At 46.8% G+C, this 18476-nt stretch overlaps 1 protein-coding gene across 1 annotated transcript in view; it reads right to left on the bottom strand.

Moving 5' to 3' along the window:
- The window catches only part of FNIP2 (folliculin interacting protein 2), a 64057-nt gene extending 51579 nt beyond the window's left edge, over positions 1-12478 (bottom strand). The window contains exon 1 of the mRNA XM_018569397.1: positions 12251-12478. Within this exon, the coding sequence (XP_018424899.1) occupies positions 12251-12333 (83 nt within the window). The 5' untranslated portion in view covers positions 12334-12478. The remainder of the gene's footprint in view (positions 1-12250) is intronic.
- Positions 12479-18476: the final 5998 nt, after the last annotated feature.

Genomic DNA, 18476 nt, shown 5'->3' with positions numbered 1-18476 from the left:
TCTTGAATATATCCCAATATCACTGGGTGCTAGATATTTTCTACTTGTTATGTTGACCGTTGCTGAATTTGGATGATGTACAGAACTCTGAGCAAACAGAGTCTGTGCTTTGTAATTATTAAGCAGCTATTCCTCTTTCCTAAATGCAACCTATCACCTACATAAAACAGGCTAGCATGTTTGGCAAACATCAAAATGGTCAAAGGGAACATTTCGCAGACCACATGCAAGAGGTAGCTTAAGTTAACATACATATAAAAACAGACAAACCACTGAATATGATAATGAATCATCAGGTGTGAAGCCCACTCCAAATATAAAACCATTTCTATGCTAGATCAGAGGACGATCCCATGTATCCCAGTGCCAACAGATGCTAGTGGGAAAGGAGCTGAGGGAGATCAAATCTGCCCCTACCACCCCCCATGAGTTACTGCTAGCATTGCCTGCCTCTACACTCCAGCAATTCCACCAGTATTGTCTGCTCCACACTACTCATACCTATACAGCCTCATTGTATCCTTAACTATGAGGCTGTATAGGTTAATGGGGCATCCTGAGTGTGGTAAGACTGAGCCAACACTCTAACTGCCCAAGTCTACAGAGGTTTTCCCACTATCAGTTAGCAAGTAGGAAAACCAAGCACATGTTCCATTTTCTGTTGGCCAAATGGGTATACAAACTCCTGCCCCCACTAATTAACGATCAGAAGGAAAATTCTGAGGCCTTAATGAAGCACCAGAAATCACACAAATAATTAGGTGCTCCATCCTATTCATCCTTCCAAGGACACAGACATTCCCAAGTTAGGACTACCTGTTTTTGATAAGTCATGACCTTCTTATATACATTTCCCATAACGTCTTCCAGGACAGCATCACGAGATGGAATCTCCTCCCCCAAACACAGGAAACACGTCAACCAAAACCTTAAAAGATCCGCCTCTCTTCCAGTCCCTCAGTCTTTAGTGTTTCCTCAGTCAAGCTGGGGAGCGCGTCACAGAATGCTGAGAGGGGCTTCCATGTGGTGATGCTGCCCGGGAAGTCTTTTTCTCTAAGCTGCCCCTGTAGAGCAGATCGGTGTGGGTAGGATTCCTACCGGTTTGTGAGCCCCAGTGATTCTCCCAGCTCTGTCAGCAGTTAGAACTGGCTTCCCTTTCTGCTTCAGTGCCCAGGGAGGGCCGGGACCGGGATGGCGAAACCCCCTTGGCTGGGTTAGGAGGATCGGTGGACCGTTAGAGGGGGTCTGTCCGCTTCTCATGGCCCCGGGAAATGTTCCACGGCCAGACCGGGTGGCCGTGTTCGTCACTTCCGGTGCGGGTGACGTCATTTCCGGGCACCGGGCTTGTCGTCCCAAGCCTCGTTTTCGGCGCAGGAGGAAGGGGAGGGCTCTGGCGGTGCTAATACAGCGTGGATCTCAGTAGTGACAGAGACGCTGGCAAGATCCTTTTCTGAGGTTCTGCTGACATGGATCCTGGGTTACCTTTGCAGCTCAAAGTGACTGCGGATTCCGGTCCTCCAAGCACCAGCCCGGCTCAGGTATGGAAGATGTTGTATGTATCTTACCTCCCTGTTACCTCTGAATTTTATTTTCTCCACCTGGAGTCCCTTGGTGTTGGATGCTTTGGTGTTGAGGGGCACTCTGTTAATCCTGAGTAGTGAACAGTAGTTAATGGCTCCTTGGTTGTTTTCTTTCAGGTGTTAAAACCTTATGTCAGAAGTGTATTGAGGGTCTTCTTAGGGAGGAATCCCCTGCAGCTTGTAGCAACCTATTAGCTTCAGTTGAGGAATGGTCTACTACTTTTAATTCCTTTAGATCTATTTTGGAAGGTTTCAGAGCTCCAGCTCCTACCGTTGCACCTGCCCCTGTGCCTTTTTCTGCTTCTGTTTTTTCTACTCAGCGAGCCTGGTCCTTCTCATGGTGGTTCGTCATCAGAGGAATTGAGTGCCATGAATGATGTTCCTAGCTCTTCCAGGTATAAATTATCTTTAGAGGATGTGGATGATCTGCTTACAGCAATCTATAGCACATTAGAGATCCAGGAAGTACAGGTGCAGTTATCCAGACATGACCTTAATGACTTAAATTTGGGTCAGAGAATATTCTCAAGGAATGGGCTGAGCCTGAGAAAAAGCCATTAAAGTCGGGAAACCTCAAGCGGAGGTTTCCTTTTGATGAGGATCCAGCCTTGGTGTGGAACAAATCACCAAAGCTGGATGCTCCTTTAGCTAAGGTGTCCAAGAAATCTGACTTAGCCTTTGGAGGACATGGGGGTTTTGAGAGACACCATGGATAAAAAGATTGAGGTTCTTTTTAAAAGAGCATGGGACTCTTCTTCAATTAACCTTAAGCCTGCACTGGCTATCACATGTGTGGCCAGGAACTTGGAGTTTTGGCTCTCGCAGTTTAGGACACATTTGCTGGCAGGTACCCCGAGGGCACAACTCTTGGAGTCACTGCCTGTGCTCTTCAAGGCTGTGGGCTACATTGCAGATGCTTCAGCGGAATCCGTAAGGATGACTGCTAGATCATCGGGTCTTATTAACTCTTCCCGCAGGGCCTTGTGGTTAAAGGCATGGGAGGGGATGCCGCCTCAAAGCTGAGGTTATGTAATCTCCCCATTTCAGGTGACTTGCTTTTTGGGGCAGAGTTAGAGAATATTCTAGAGAGAACAGCTGATAAGAAGGCCTTTCCTCAAAAAAGAAAGCCTTTTCGGAATTTTTTTTGGAATCAGAAGAGTAGACCTCAGGAAAATTAAGGGGATAAACCCAAGAAGCATTGGACGGGACAGAAACGTAGGAGGTGGGATTCTGTTTAACACACCCTCCCAGCCTCAGCCAAAGCCCCAGTGACTGTCTGCTTCCAGTGGGAGGAAGATTGGAGGAATTCTTCCCTCAGTGGTTGAAGATTAACTCCAACAGGTTCATACTAAGCCTGATCAGGGAAGGCTACAAGCTGGAGTTAAGTGCTATGCCTCCCACACGGTTTCTGGTCACGCCCCTCCCGCGTCAGGAAGTAAAGTCAAGAACTCTGTGTCTTTTACTGGGAGATCTAGTGGACCAAAGGGTCATTTCCAGAGTTCCGGCTCTGGAGGAAAAAAAGGGTTTTTACTCTCATGTTTTTTTTGGTATTAAAACCCTCTGGCCAGTATCGGTTGATACTGAATTTAAAGCCTCTGAATGTGGTCATAAAGTACAAGAGGTTCAGAATGGAGGAAATTTTTTCTATCAGAAACATTTTGCAACCGGGAGCATACATGGCGTCTCTGGATTTGAGAGATGCCTATCTCCATATCCTAATACATCAAGCTTTCCAGCAGTTTCTCCGGTTAGCGGTAAGAATAGGTCCAAATGTTTACCACTCCCAGTTCAGGGCTCTTCCATTTGGTCTCTCTTCGGCACCTCAAATTTTTTCGAAGGTGTTGGGGGAGGCCCTGGTTCCATTGCGATTGAGAGGATCAATATCATTCCTTACCTGGACGATATCCTCCTGTCAGCAACATCTGCCGGTCAGCTTCAGAAAGATTTAGTATAACTAGGGTGGATTTTAAATCTTCAGAAGTCCAACCTGGAGCCTTCTCAGGTGATTACTTATCTGGGGTACATCTTAGATTCCAAGCAGAAGATTTTCCTTCCTCGGGAGAAAGTGGTGAAGGTCTCCTCGGCGGTCAGTCAGCCAGTGTCACTAAGAGGGGTGTCGTCGGTCCTAGGGCTCATGAACGCTTGCCTGTCTGCAGTGAAGTGGCCTCGGTCTCATCAGAGACCTCTGCAACAGTTTTTTTCTGAGGAATTGGAATTGCTCGCAGGACGGGTTAGACAATTCCCCCCCCCCCTTCAGTAAAGAGAAGCTTGTGGTGGTGGAGAACTCACCCACAGGTCTGGAGTGGATTTTTCAGGCATCGGTACGGTTGACCACCGATGCCAGTGTGTGGGGATGGGGAGCTCATGTTGGGGAAAGATTAGCACAGGGTCGCTGGTCTCTAGAAGAGTCTAGGAGGGCCTCCAATTGGAGAGAACTAAAGGCGGTCGCGAATGCACGTTGAAGGGACACCATCTTTTGGTTCTTTCAGACAACATCATGGTAGTGGTTTATCTGAACAAGCAAGGGGGCACAAGAAGCTGCCAACTTCAGCTTCTAGCCAAGGAAATATTTTCCTGGTCGTAAACAAATCTGGCGTGTTTGTTTACCATACACCTGAAGGGAACCCAGTATCGGCATCAGATACTGCAGGACGGGGCATTGGGTCTTCCAGTGGTGGATCTTTTTGCCACTCAGGAAAATACAAAACTGAGGCAGGTTTTTTCCCTCCATCAGGGAGATACCGCTCTGGCGGTGGATGCGCTGTCAAACCCGTGGGAATTTCCCCTATGTTACGCTTTTCCCCCGTTCCATCTAATCCCAAGGGTACTTCAAAAGTTCATGTTGGAGGAGAGGGAGCTAGTGTTGATTGCACCATACTGGCCGAAGAGAGCCTGGGTTTACCCTATTGCTCTCACTCACGGATCGCTCACCTTGGATCCTGCCACCCAGACCAGATCTAATTTAGCAGGGACCGGTGCTGCATCCTCAGGTTCAAATTAACAGCCTTTTATCTGAGGAAGACATTTTGAGGGCCAGTGGTCTGTCCACTAGGGTAATCAATACGCTTCTGTTTAGTCGTAAACCAGTAACGCGACAAATATACGGTAAGGTATGGAAGACGTTCAGTTCATGGAAGGTTCGTAATCACAGAGATTTTGGAGTCCCAGCCATTTTAGATTTTCTACAGCAGGGGGCCGATATGGGACTGGCACTTAGTACTCTGAGAGTCCAGGTGTCAGCACTCAGTGTTTTTCTGCAGGTGTCGCTAGCTAAAAACCAGCTTATAGCTAGGTTCTTCAAGGCCCTTGGAAGGATTAGACCAGTGGTGGTCCGTTCAGTTCCCCAATGGAATTTGACTACGGTACTGCAGGGACTCACAGGCGCTCCTTTTGAACCCTTGGATGAGGTCTCTCTTAGGAACCTTACCTTGAAGACAGTGTTTTATTGTAGCCATTACTTCAGCCCGTAGGGTAAGTGAGCTGCAGGCCCTAGCTATTAAGGAACCATTTCTGTCTATTTTTGAGGATCGAGTGGGCCTTAGGACAGACCCGGATTTTCTGCCTAAAGTCGCTTCAGAATTCCACAGGCTGCAGGAGATTGTGTTACCTACGTTCTGTTCGAAACCAGTGGGTAGCAGGGAGTTTAGTTTCAGCTGTTTGGATGTCAGACGTTGTTTACTCCAATACTTGAAGGTTTCGGAGGTCTGACTCACTTTTTGTACTGTTCTCGGGTAAATCCAAGGGGAGACAGGCTTCTAAATCCTCTTTAGCTAGGTGGTTGAGGCAGGCCATCTTGGAAGCTTATGGTGTTTTAAAAGGAGAACTATGGGGTTAAGGCTTTTCCCATTGTTCTCCTTAGGGTAACGGGAGGACACAAAAACTAGCATCCTCCTGTCACCCAAGGCTCAGTATACCGCGAGCTATACTGAGACGCCGCAGTATACCGCGAGCTGCTGCTCACAATATACTAAGGGGCCTCAGCGGATCCTGACAATTATGTCTGGATCCACCCAGCTGCGTGACTGACAGCTGGCTCTGCCTACCTAGGCAGAGCCAGCTGTACCCGCCCCCTCCCCCGTCCGTTCCGCCAGGATCGGAGCGGGGAGGGGGGAATCCAGCCCCTCCCCTGTCATGGCAGAGAGCCGTGACAGGATCGAGAGGTGAGCGAACGCTGGTATGTGTTTGCTCACCTCCCGATCTACTGAGCCAACCTGTGACAGTCTCATTGTCACAGGTCGGCTAGAACTATGAGGTGAGTGAAAAGCACTTACCTCATAGTTCTCCTTTAAATGTTCCTCCTCCTTCTCTGGTGACTGTACATTCAACTAGAGCCTTAGCAACTTCCTGGGCCGAAAGAGCTGGTGCTACACCGGAACAGATTTGTAAGGCGGCAACATGGTCGAATTTTTCCACCTTCGCAAAGCATTATTGCTTGGATCTCAGTACTGCAGGAGATAAAGCTTTCGGAAGGAAGGTACTACAAGCTGTGGTCCCGCCCAAATTGGTAAGTTCTTGGTTGTCGTCTCGTGATGCTGTCCTGGAAGACATTATGGGAAATTCAGAGTTAGGACTTACCAGTAACTCTATTTCCATTAGTCTTCCAGGACAGCAGCCGCCCGCCCATTGATGCTTGTTGTATTGATGTAATGTGGTAGTATTGCTTGTGTGTGCCTTGTCTTCGGTTCTCGTGATGACTGAGGGACTGGAGGAGAGGCGGATCTTTTAAGGTTTGGGTGACGTGTTTTCAGTGTTTGTGGGAGGAGATTCCATCTTGTGATGCTGTCCTGGAAGACTAATGGAAATAGAGTTACCGGTAAGTCCTAACTCTCAATTTCTAGAGCGAGGAGACAATAGACTGATAAAAAAAACCGAGAGGGAACAAAACCTCCATACCTCAGAGAGGCTCCCTCACCGTTCCGGTGACATGCCCCCCTGACGGTGGAAACACAAAAAACTGAGGAGCTAAGGGAGAGGCGGACCTTTTAAAACAACAGCGTTTCCTAATAAAAGGGGTGGAGCCTCTCACCAGCTCTTCTGGAAGACGTATGGGAAACCATGGCAGGTTCAGTGTCTCTAGGTCCAGATGATGGCTCTTTCCTGCAAATGTGGCCTGGTGAACTATATTCCCTAGACCAGGTTGTCACCAAAACAAGACTAAGTCACATGGCTAGAAGGCACTTTTGAGAAGACAAACATAGTCAGCTGCAGGTCTGATTGAAGAGGGAAGTGGGCGATTTCTTTTTAGGCACCTTTGGTATAGGATGAATCCAAAGGGACAGCATCTTTTCCTGGGTTAATCAAGATAGTTTATAGAAAGACTCCATGCTTTGCTACAGAAGGAAGGCTACTACCCATACTACAACAAAATTGATTATACGCCCTGCGGTTTAATAATAAACTTATACCTGCCATTTAATCAAAGGGTTAAAGTCCTTTCCTTAAATTATCTCCTCTATATTGCGCTTGGGGTCAAAAAGGAGATGGACATGCAAGTATATTTAGTGACGCTCCGATACCAGCATTTGTTTAAGCATCGCTCTTTGAGAAAGTCCCCAGCAATGAAACGCGTTAGGGCGGGCTTTGGTGACATCATTGCGCAAGGACAAGTAGATATAATTGTTTTAACAAACTATTTTTTAACTTACTACACTATGAGCGTTTATTTCTTTCTGGAAGATGGTATGGTGGATATGTTTATCTGAGCCGTGGATGATGAGAAGCGATTAGGGAAGACATCAGGTTCAATGTGGATATTGTTCCCAATCCAACGTTCTCATGCTGATTAAGACCCGCCGATTGGTCATGATGATCTGGTGAGTGTGCAAAAAGTTCATGGGAGAGCAATTGTGATACGCACAGCGGAGATTGAATAATTTTAGGAGTGTTAACACAGCGCTAAAGGTGACTAAATAGACTAAAACTAGATAAGCAGTGTTATGGATGAGATTATTAGCAAATCCTCATACCTAATATAAAGTGAATAATAAAACGTGAACAATTATAAATTATCCTAATCATTGATAATGGGGGAATTCTTTGGTGAATCAAAAAAATGTATGTGAAACATGAAAAAATCCCAATGGAAAATGTGGCAAAGAGCACAGATTATATAGAGATTGAATAATTGTTTGGACCTACTGGATTTTTACTTGGACAATTTTCAATCTTTTTTGTGGCTTTTAGGAGCACAATATATTTTTAGTAATAGACATTATAAGCACAGAATCAATTTTGGCTGAATGATAGGAGTTGGTCACAATCTGATTTCATATTTTTTGTTACATCCTGGTGATATAGAAGTTTTGATTGATTGTTTGATTTATGCTGATTAATGTTTTTTTTTCATTTAAAGTATATTGTGTTAGAATTAGCATAGTGCACATTCATATAGTGTATAGTAGGGATGCACCGATACCAAGTACCGTACTCGGTACAAGTACATGTACAGATAATTTGAGCTCCAAGACTAGACTAGAGAAAAATTCAAAAGTTAGGAGGCAGTTGTCATTTGTAAGGAGCACAGGGAGCTCCTGGGATTTGTACATCTCTGTTTTAATGTATAATTTTGTTTTTATAAATAAAGGGATACACCTATACCAGTTTTGCAAGTACAAGTACTGATACTTGCCCAAGTACTTACAAGCAATGATACATTTTTGTTTATTGTCATGTGACAGTTTTCCTAAAATAATATCGACTAATGATTTCAGGACAGTGGTGGAGCCCCAGAGCCAGGTCCCAGCTGCAACCGCTGCAGCCCTGGTAGTTCTCATGAAAATGCCAAGTATCGGCATTGATACTCAAAAAGTATCGGGGCACCCCTACTGCATATACTTGGTTTGGTGAATACAACTACAGCACAGCAGCTGTTTAGATTATATTGGTCCCCCATAGCGTGGATCTATATTGAATAATCTAGGGCATCAATGAGCTCTGGTCACAAAAGGGTTAAATGGAGCTGGAACATCTTTATAAAGACACTAAAACAAGGAACTGGAAAAAAAAAAAATTTCAACCCACCAATGCCTGGTGCCCTGGAGTAAGCTGTGCCTGCTTCATACACTACTCAATTGTTGTAAAATAATAATACTCTATATTTGTTTCCGGATAGATTAGGAGTTCCTGCTCAAAGAGGAAATAAAGTTGTGTCATCGGTAATAGGACATTATTCACTGGTACAGTGTGATGGCTGTGATCAGCTCCTGGTGGTTTTTGGCTGATGGAAAAAAACAATACCAGCCTTTGTGTGGGAAATACCTGAGCAGGTGAATGGATCACATTGATTTGTTATCTGATGAGAATAAACTAAAAACTATTATCAGACCAACTTCCATCTACATAGGACAAGTCAGGATAGCGGAGGAAAAACGAAAATGGGTCACTGTCCCTGGGCAAAATGGCTTGACTAGAGAGACAAATACATGAAGTTGTCAGGTACATTTGAGTGGCTCCTGAGATCCATCCATATTCAGAGTGGAACATGGTCACATCCACCACCCATTACCTGATACGCAGAGTTCTTCTCCCCACAGGCTGTTAGAATTTGAAAATGGCGCAGCTGTGCATGGCTTCGCCCACACAACCATGCCATTCATTTACAGACCTTTCATAGGTTCTTTGAATGGAGAAACTATGCGTCCCATTAGCCACTGCGTCAGAGGGACTGGAATACAAGTGCAGTGACATCACCACGCTTGTAGTCCATGTTACTGAATGCCTGTACCATGTCACAGACATGGACAGCAGGGAGAATCTGCAGGAGCCAGAGCATTGCATCTGCAATCCACTGATCGTGATTGCAATGCTTTTGCTTTACTGGCTCCGGAATCCGGAGCAGAATCCCACAGTTACCGATCAGCTTCTCTCTTCAGTGAAGCTTTGAAAATGAAAGATTGAAGCCGACTTGTTACAATGGGCAACTGCTCCGGTTTTGATAAAATTCCAAAAAGGTGGACTTTTACCTTTACAGCACAACTTATCCAACATATCTTGTTCTTGCCTCACGACAACGGCAACCTTACATCTGCAATGACAGGAAACCTTTGACAAAAGCAACATGCAGGATTCCATTGATGCTAGCTATTCCAAAGCTGGCTGCCTGGCTTTTATGCTAACCCAGTGCCCCCAACACCGTAAAGGAGGCCATACACTGTGCGAATTTCGGGTGGTTCTTAATGAACTGGCCCAAATTCGCACATTGGATGTTGCCGTCTGCACCTTTTGAGCCGGCATCCCTCAATCAGCTGATCGAAGGAGACGGTCAGAAAATCTTCAAAATGTACAGAGAAGATACCCAACGATGCCAGCTCTGTTCGGGTATTCTGACCGCGTGCGATTACTCGATCAACACTCGTAATCATTGATTGAGTAATCGATTATATTTTCTTTGAAAATAAAATATTACAGTGTATGGGCAGCTTAAGTCACTGATCTAGAACTATGCAGATCACCAGGTCTGACTATCTGCTCGAAGCTTGTTTTTTTAAATGAACATATTAAAGTTTCATCAGCACAGCTGCCAGGAGGAGGTCAGCAATGGCAGCCTATATATTTTTCTTTAAGATGTTCTCCTCTAGTACAGCGACAACAAAACTGAGAGCTTGCACATCACAGCATGTATCATTTCACACTACAACTTCTTAGTCAGCTATTTCCATCAATGCCATCCTTGGATTACAGCTCATCAGTGCACTGATCCATGGGTCAGCAGACACACATTTTCCTCCATTCTCTAGGCAGTGATACTAGGACATCAAGGAAAGCAAAACCTATGCTGCAATACACGATACATGGTTTATGAATAGATTTCAGACCTGTCTGCATGCTTAAAAGGAGAACTATGGGGTCAGGGCTTTTCCCCATAGTCCTCCTTAGGGTAACGGGAGGACACAAATTAGCGTCCTCCCGTCACCCTAAGCTTAGTATATAGGGAGCTACAGCTCGCGGTATACTGAGACGCCGCAGCTGAAGCGGATCCCGACAATTATGTCTGGATCCGCCCAGCTGCGTGAGTGACAGCTGGCTCTGCCTATATAGAGGCAGAGCCAGCTGTACCCGCCCCCTCCCCCCGTCCGTTCCGCCAGTCAGCGCTGGAGGGAGGGGGGAATCCAGTCCCTCCCCTGCCACAGCAGAGAGCAGTGACAGGATTGAGAAGTGAGCGAACGCCGGTATGTGTTCGCTCACTTCCCGATCTATTGAGCCGACCTGTGACAGTTTCATTGTCACAGGTCGGCTAGAACTATGAGGTGAGTGAAAAGCACCCCCCTCATAGTTCTCCTTTAACTACACTGTACCGTGAGCTTTCATGGCCTTTAATGGGCCCTTCAGTTTAAAAAAATATATATAAAAACACAAACTTTATGTTTAACAAACATACATTGATGCACTGTATATCTGAAGGAGAACCATTCAAAGCAATGGTATTCTGAATGCAATGTGTTAATCTATAGGCGCGAATGGTTGTATAATAAAAGTGAAAACAGAAACATAAAAATAAATGGTGTGCACAAACCCAACACAATTTCCTAACAATTTGGGCACAACAGGGTAACTGTCTATAATATCTGATCTGCCCATAGAGCGAGATATGGAGAATGTTGCACAACTGAACCTGCCATGTCTTCTATTGGTTTGCCTGACCGGCTAAAACATAACGTGGCAGTCGCTCAGATTTGTACACATGCACAACAGGCATTTAAGAGACAGCAATATTGCCTCCTGAACACAGTGCTCTGAAAAGCAATCCACGGCAGAGTTTTTCAGAGGCCAGTAAAAGTCTGCCCCCCATGTAAATGAGGTCTTATTCACTCTACTATAAAAACTTAAAAGGTGTTCACTTACACTTTAAAATACAGATTTACTAGCAGGAAACTGCAGCAAAATTGCAAGAAGAGTTTTTTCAGTAAATTATGTTTTGTCAGGACCTTCCACTGCATCATTCTGGCCTGATAGTTAAGACACTACAGAACACCACCCCCTATCCTACTCTTTATAACCTAAGGTGAGGTGTTCTGTAGTCCACAAAAGAAAACTGGGCAGAGCTGATAACACTGCTTGGAATGAGTTCTCAGCTGACTGAAACAGGCATTGTTTTGTACCTGCAGCAATTGTAAAGAGACAAAATTTGCAGAGAAGGCAGCCTCCCTTCCACTTCTCTCGATCCTGTAACGGCAGAGGGGCTGGATTCCCCTCTCCGATCTGCCAGCGCTGACTGGCGGAACGGATGGGGGAGGGGGCAGGTACAGCTGGCTCTGCCTCTAGATAGGCAGAGCCAGCTGTCACTCACGCAGCTGGGCGGATCCCGTCATCTACGTCGGGATCCGCTCCGGCGTCTCAGTATACCGTGAGCTGTAGCTCGCGGTATACTGAGCTTAGGGTGACGGGAGGACGCAAGTTTGTGTCCTCCCGTTACCCTAAGGAGAACTATGGGGAAAAACACTGACCCCATAGTTCTCCTTTCATCTTCAATACATAAAGTGGGCTGGTTGCTATAGGTTACCACCCTCCCTGCTCTCACTGTGACATATGTCGGCATGCAGAGTATAGAAGGGATCTGATGACATGTAGCTGGTTTATCCCAGTGATAACCTCTCTATGGTCAACCCTTCTTCCCCAGCCCTGCCATCTCACACATGATATAGAGGAGGTGGGGGGATAGATCCAGTAATCACCTGAATGCGGCTTTCTCCTTGGTACCTCTGCCGGATGGACAGCTGTGTCCTCTCTTGCTGAACAGCCTGTGCAGGAGAGCCATGGTGATGGTGCTGACACATAGCCCACCCGGGCTGCAGCCTTTAGCACGGCGTTTTGTGCGCTGTGAGCGGTGCCAGGGACATCCCTCCGCTGCTCCCCGCCATGGTGCTGCCACAGAAGCGCTGGATCTTCTGCATGGAGCCGAGACTCATGTGACTGGGGGAGGGGGAGGAGCCGGTTCCGGGGAGAAGGCGGGGCGTCTTCCCGGGGTCCCCTTCCCTAAACCACGAGCAGTGACGTCACCAAGGAATCTCCTGCCTGTTGGAGAATTCCTGGCAGAGTGGTGACGTGTCCGTGAGATATGGGAGCTGTGACGGTGCATCCCCCTCACTGGTCTGGGATATAATATGCAAATCACATTTTTACATCTGTGGGCTTACCTAAAAGAGATTTGGATGAACACCATAAACTATACAACCTGATTGTATAGTCTCCTTTAGATCTACAATCAACTATGTCATGCCCGATTGGATACAAGTCAAATGCATTGTTTAGATTTGTCCTCATATTTCATAGGGTTGGAAAATCTATATGATTGTACAATCAGATTGTGTAGCCAAGGAACTGCAAGGGTTAACTGTTCGTTTTGGTCTAGGGCCAAAAATAACGATGATATACTCACCCATCTTCAGTCCCATCTGGCTGTTAGACTGGTCCCTGCAGCCTACCTCCCCCTCTGTTCCAATGATGGACTGTCCTGCGGCACCCTACCGTCCAATACAGTCTTCTTAGGCCTCCACAGCGGAGGGGGAGATAGGCTGCAGAGACCAGTCTAGCAGCCAGTTCAAATGAATATATTAATCCCCACACAGCTACCTCCTCATGTATCACTTGACCCTCCCTTTAAGATTGTACACTCTTACGGGCAGGGCCTGTCTTCCTTATATTGTAAAGCGCTGCGCAAACTGTTGGCGCTATAGCAATCCTGTATAATAATAATATCATTGTTATTTTAAATGATAGATCATGGTGGGCAAACTCCAGCCGTCCAGCCGTGGTGGAGCTACAAATTCCATCATGCATCTATAGCACTTAACCCTTGCAGCACAGGGGTAACCTCAATGCAAGGGTTAGGTTTTCTACTGCCCCGAATGCTTCTTTTAAAAAAAACTAGACTCCAGCTGCTTTTATTTTTTTATTAAATGCATCTCTGTCTGCAGTACTCACATCCTCTCTGGTGCTGCTCCCCACAGACTCACCTGCTTGAGGGTCCAGTCCCAGGTCCCCTGGTGACAGTATACACACCAATTGTGACAGGTCCTCTTTGGAGAATTATCAGGGATCTAAACAAACCCCTTATGTTTTCCCTTTGTCATAAAAATATCGGGGGGGACACAACCCCTATATCATTCTCCTCCGCTGCCCAGAACTCACTAATATTAAACATGGAAGTGATCAGTACTGGGCTCTCCTGTGTTCATTCACAAACTGAAGGAGATCAGTAATCATGCCTCTTGGCTGCCGAGTTCATGAGTGTATAGCCTAAGGCAGGGGTGCCCACAATTTTTCGTCTGGAGATCTACTTTTCAAATGACGAGCTCAATGAGATCTACCAACGAAAAAGCACCTGCATTCAGGGAGGGTGCGTGGTAATACATTGAAGTCAATGGCACGGAAGCCACGCCCCCAGTACAATCGCCGCACCAAGACAGATTCCGGAATTCCGGGTGTGGAGCCATTGAATTCAATGCACCGCCATGCCGCCTCCCACTCCTGAACGCAGTGAGCCACCCGGCTTGCGTTCCAATGCGTTCTAGAGGCCGAACACTCTGGAACGCAAACTTTGTGGTGTGACCCAGCCCTTTCTTCTCTCTCTCCTCGCGCTCTCTCCCCTATTTCTATCTGCTGTCTCTTCTCTCACTTTCTCTGCTGTCTCTCTCCTGTCTGTCTTTTCTTACCTTCACTGCAGCAGCTTTCCTAGTCTCCTCTCTCCTTCCCGCCTGCAGCGTCTGGTCACATTCAGCCGCACGAGCACCGCGGGAGGACAGGACACAGGTCAGTGAGCCGATCGCGATCTAGCAGTATTCGCTTTGCGATCTACTAGTAGATCGCGATCTACCTAATGGGCACCCCTGGCCTAAGGGGAATGCAGCACACCTGAAGCCTGGTTTCACACCTATGTTTTTCAACAGTTGGAAAAGTATTTTTAATCGCCCATCACAAGAAATCACATGATTTTCACTGGCCCCTGTTCACATCTGAGGAGCAAAATGGCAGCAGGAAAATGCCAAATGCCCGAAAAGGTACAGGAGCTTCTTTGGACAGCGCGTTTTTGCCCTATACAATTCAATGGAAACGCCCGAAAACGTGTGGCAGAGGCACATTTTAGTGCTCGTTTTTAAGTAACGTTTCTTCTGCCAGTCAAAATGTGCGTCTCCATTGTGCGCTCATACAAATGCGCGTCACAAAGTGCAAAACTTGCATAAACGTGCAAATAACCGCACGCTGACGCACACGTACGAACGCGCAAAACGATGCCGCCTAGATGTGAACGATAGCCATCGTACATCACCAATCACATCTGGGAAACTATGCATCGAAAGTGACAGCTAGTAATCTAAGTTCCCGCCTAATGCTTCAGTATCCATCAGGTTTCACTCACATTTCCCGTTCCAGCCACTATTCCACAGGGAACACAGAACTCCCCCAATGATGAGACAACCCTTTCATTCTTCAATCAGAGGATCATCATCGCCTCCATTTAATAGTGAGTCCTTCCCCTTCTCCATACACATACCACCATAGATTTCTATAGAATCGTTTTAATAGCAACTTCCAGGTAGTTGCGCTCCTTTTTGTTGTTTTCACATTTCAGGCATGAGCTGAAACAAAAACTTAATTCTGGAATACTGGCAACAATTACCGTGTTTTGCGGTCTATAAGACGCTACGGACGATAGGACGCAGGGATTCTGTGACAGAAATTCTGTCACAGAAGCTGCAGTTAGTGACCGCTGAGACAGGTGGCGCTGTGATTACAGCGCCACGGTCTCCGTAATCACACAGAGCAGGCGAAGAACGACGTTCTTCGTCTGCTCAAGGGGCTCTATGGTGAGCTCCTATGGGGGCGGGGGACCCCGAAAACCAAGGCGGGGGGCGGACACGATCGCCGCCGCTGCTCGATTTAAAACAAGTGATCTAATTAGATCACTTGTATTAAACGAGCAGTGGCTCCCACTGTACATTCAGCTCTGCTTGTCAGGAGCAGGGCTGAATGTCCAAAAAAAACTACCCGCCCCGCGCCCGGAACTGCATGTCCCGGGCGTCAGGCGATAGGTATTCGCTCCATAAGACGCAGGCAAATTTTCCCCCTCTTTTGGGGGAAAAAAAAGTGTGTCTTATGGAGCGAAAAATACGGTATGTCCTATTTAGATGGAAGGATCCAACAACCTTTAGAAGATGCTGGGAGAGAGATTTAGCGCTACGCTGTCTGTGAAATGGTAGTAATAAGGTGGTTTGCAGCCTAATCTTGACTATCCAAGACCCTCCTCCCTGAGGGTACTATTGTAACAAAAACTATTTTACATGTTACTGTCCATACTGAGTAAATGTGAGCTAGACGAAGTCGAGGAAGGAAGAACATATCCAGCACTATTGGTAAATTCTAAGGGAAAAGAAGCTTGCTTTCTTGCGCAAGCCCTTAAGAGCTGGCTGTCAGGGGCCAGTTATGCTGGATCTCAGCTGCAGAAGTTGGAGGGGTGGTTTTTTTAGGAGAAGGTGGCTCAGAGGGCGGTTCCCCGTTACACTCAGTGCGGCGGGGATACCGTACGCATCATATGCCACCTGACCCTGTCCTATTAACACACTTCTGTGGGGTTGAGGCTCCAGTACAGGGTGTATGTTATTTAGAGTGCGGGGGAAGGTTGACTAAGTCTGAGTGATACCTATTAAGCAAGTACTGAATAACATCACAATCACCAATATCTTGTTATGGAAGAGCAGTTGCTACCTTGTAACAGATGGTGGTTTGATAGGTTCACAGCAATGAGTATGCACACTGAGTTAACAACACATGTGGTCTAACTGGTCTATATAGCTAAGTTATTTACTATGGAGAGTCATATATATATATAATGCCACTGAACCCCAACACGCATAGATCACAGGAGTGCAGATATGCCAAACAGCTGAAGCAAAGGTATGTTTGTCTTATGAGACCCAGGTACTTGAGCTTAGAAGTGTTTCACACTAGAGGGGAATTGGAAGGCTTCCTGGTGACAGTGATATGCATGACCTCTGATCCGGGTCAATGGTTGTGTCAGCGGCGTAGCACTCTCCAGACAGCAGGGTGTCTGAGAGTGTAGGTTCAGGGCAGACCTGGCGGGTTCACTGTTCGGTACTAGACGCTCCACAACAAGAGAAAACGCAGAGTGAACGAAACAGCTGCGGTTTTACGAGCGGGGCCGCGCCGTGTGGGAGGAGCTGGGCGTGACGTCAGCATGGAGACGACTCTACTAGCTCTTCCACCCAAACATCGCCCTTCGAGGGAACGCGCCGGGCGAATCCATGACAGTACCCCCTCCTCAAGGACACCCCACCCGGGAGTCTGTGCGGAGAAGGTTTGGATGGGTGTCTGGAATGAAAGGTCCTCAACAATTTAGGAGCATGTACATCTTCTCGGTTTTCCCAGGAGTCCTCCTGGGGTCCATACCCCCTCCATCTGATTAAGTACTGCAGTTTACGTCTGTGGAAACGGGCGTCCAGGATTTGCTCCACCTCGAACTCCTGCTCCCCCTGAATAGCAACAGGTGGAGGGACAGGAGGTGATCTATCCTGAAAAGTATTGGCCCTTTGTGGCTTCAGGCGTGAGACATGAAATGTAGGATGTACTTTTAGGGTGTGTGGTAGAGTAAGTCTGACTGCCACCGAGTTGATGATTTTCTCTATAGGGTATGGTCCGATAAAGAGCCGACTAAGCATTTTGGAGGGAGTCTTGAGGGCAATATTCTTGGTAGATAACCAGACAAGGTCCCCGACTACGTAGCTAGGGGGTTCACGCCTCCTGAGATCATAATACTTCTTATGACGGTCTTGGGCGGTTTTCAGATTGGTTTTTATCAGGTCGTAGTTTTGTTGGATCCTTTGTAGATAATCGTTGGCAGCTGGGAGATTTGTGGGCAGGAAGGATGTTGGGAATGGTTTGGGATGGAACCCATAGTTTGCAAGGAAGGGCGATGTTTGGGTGGAAGAGCTAGTAGAATTGTTGTAGGCAAATTCTGCAAGTGGCAGTAATTCAACCCAATCGTCCTGGAGGTAGGAACATTGACAGCGTAAGTACTGTTCCAGACACTGGTTTACCCTCTCCGTTTGCACATTTGTCTGGGGGTGATGTGCGCTGGATAAGGCTTGGTCAATCCCTAACCGGGTGCATATGGCTTTCCAGAACCTAGAGACGAACTGAGCCCCTCGATCCGAGATGACTACGTACGGCACTCCATGTAACTTAATTACTTTGGTAAGGAAGGCATCAGCCGTCTCTCTGGCATTGGGTAACCCCTTTAAGGGTATGAAATGGCTCATCTTGGTGAATAGATCAACTACCACTAGGACAGTATTATGATTCCTAGAAGTCGGTAGCTCAACAATGAAGTCTAGGGAGACCTTCTCCCATGGATTCTCGGGAATTGGGAGGTTTGCCAATAGCCCATATGGCCGACCTTTGGATGATTTGCAAGTGGAGTAAATCTCGCATGTAGATACAAATTGTCGGATGTCTCTAGTCATTTGGGGCCACCAGAAGTAGCGCTGGATAAAATCTCTAGACTTATTCATGCCTGGATGGCCAGCAAGGGGAGTATCATGGAGAAGCTTCAGGACCGGAACTTGCATAGAAGGGGGAACGTATAATTTGTCACCTTTGTATAACAATCCTTCCTGGTCCTCCTGAAGGTCAGGAGAGGTATTGCCATCTAATGCTGCTAAGGTGTCCTTCAGCTGTCCTTTGAGACAGATTGTGGAAGCGATTATTCGATTAGGTGGAATAATCGTTCCCCACTCCAATGGAGTGACCCCAGTGTTCCAAAGCGGCCTTTTTGGCTAGCAGCTCTTTCCCACCAATGGAGTAGTTCCGTTCGGCGGAAGTCAATGATCTTGAATAAAAAGCCACAGGGTGAAGTGGGGAGGAGAGGACCTCTCGTTGGGATAG

Source organism: Nanorana parkeri, unplaced genomic scaffold (assembly GCF_000935625.1).
Source record: "Nanorana parkeri isolate BGI_ZX_2015 unplaced genomic scaffold, ASM93562v1 scaffold1329, whole genome shotgun sequence".
Taxonomy (NCBI): Eukaryota; Metazoa; Chordata; class Amphibia; order Anura; family Dicroglossidae; genus Nanorana; species Nanorana parkeri.
Note: the sequence above shows the minus strand (reverse complement) of the source record. Positions and strands in the feature narration are given on the sequence as shown.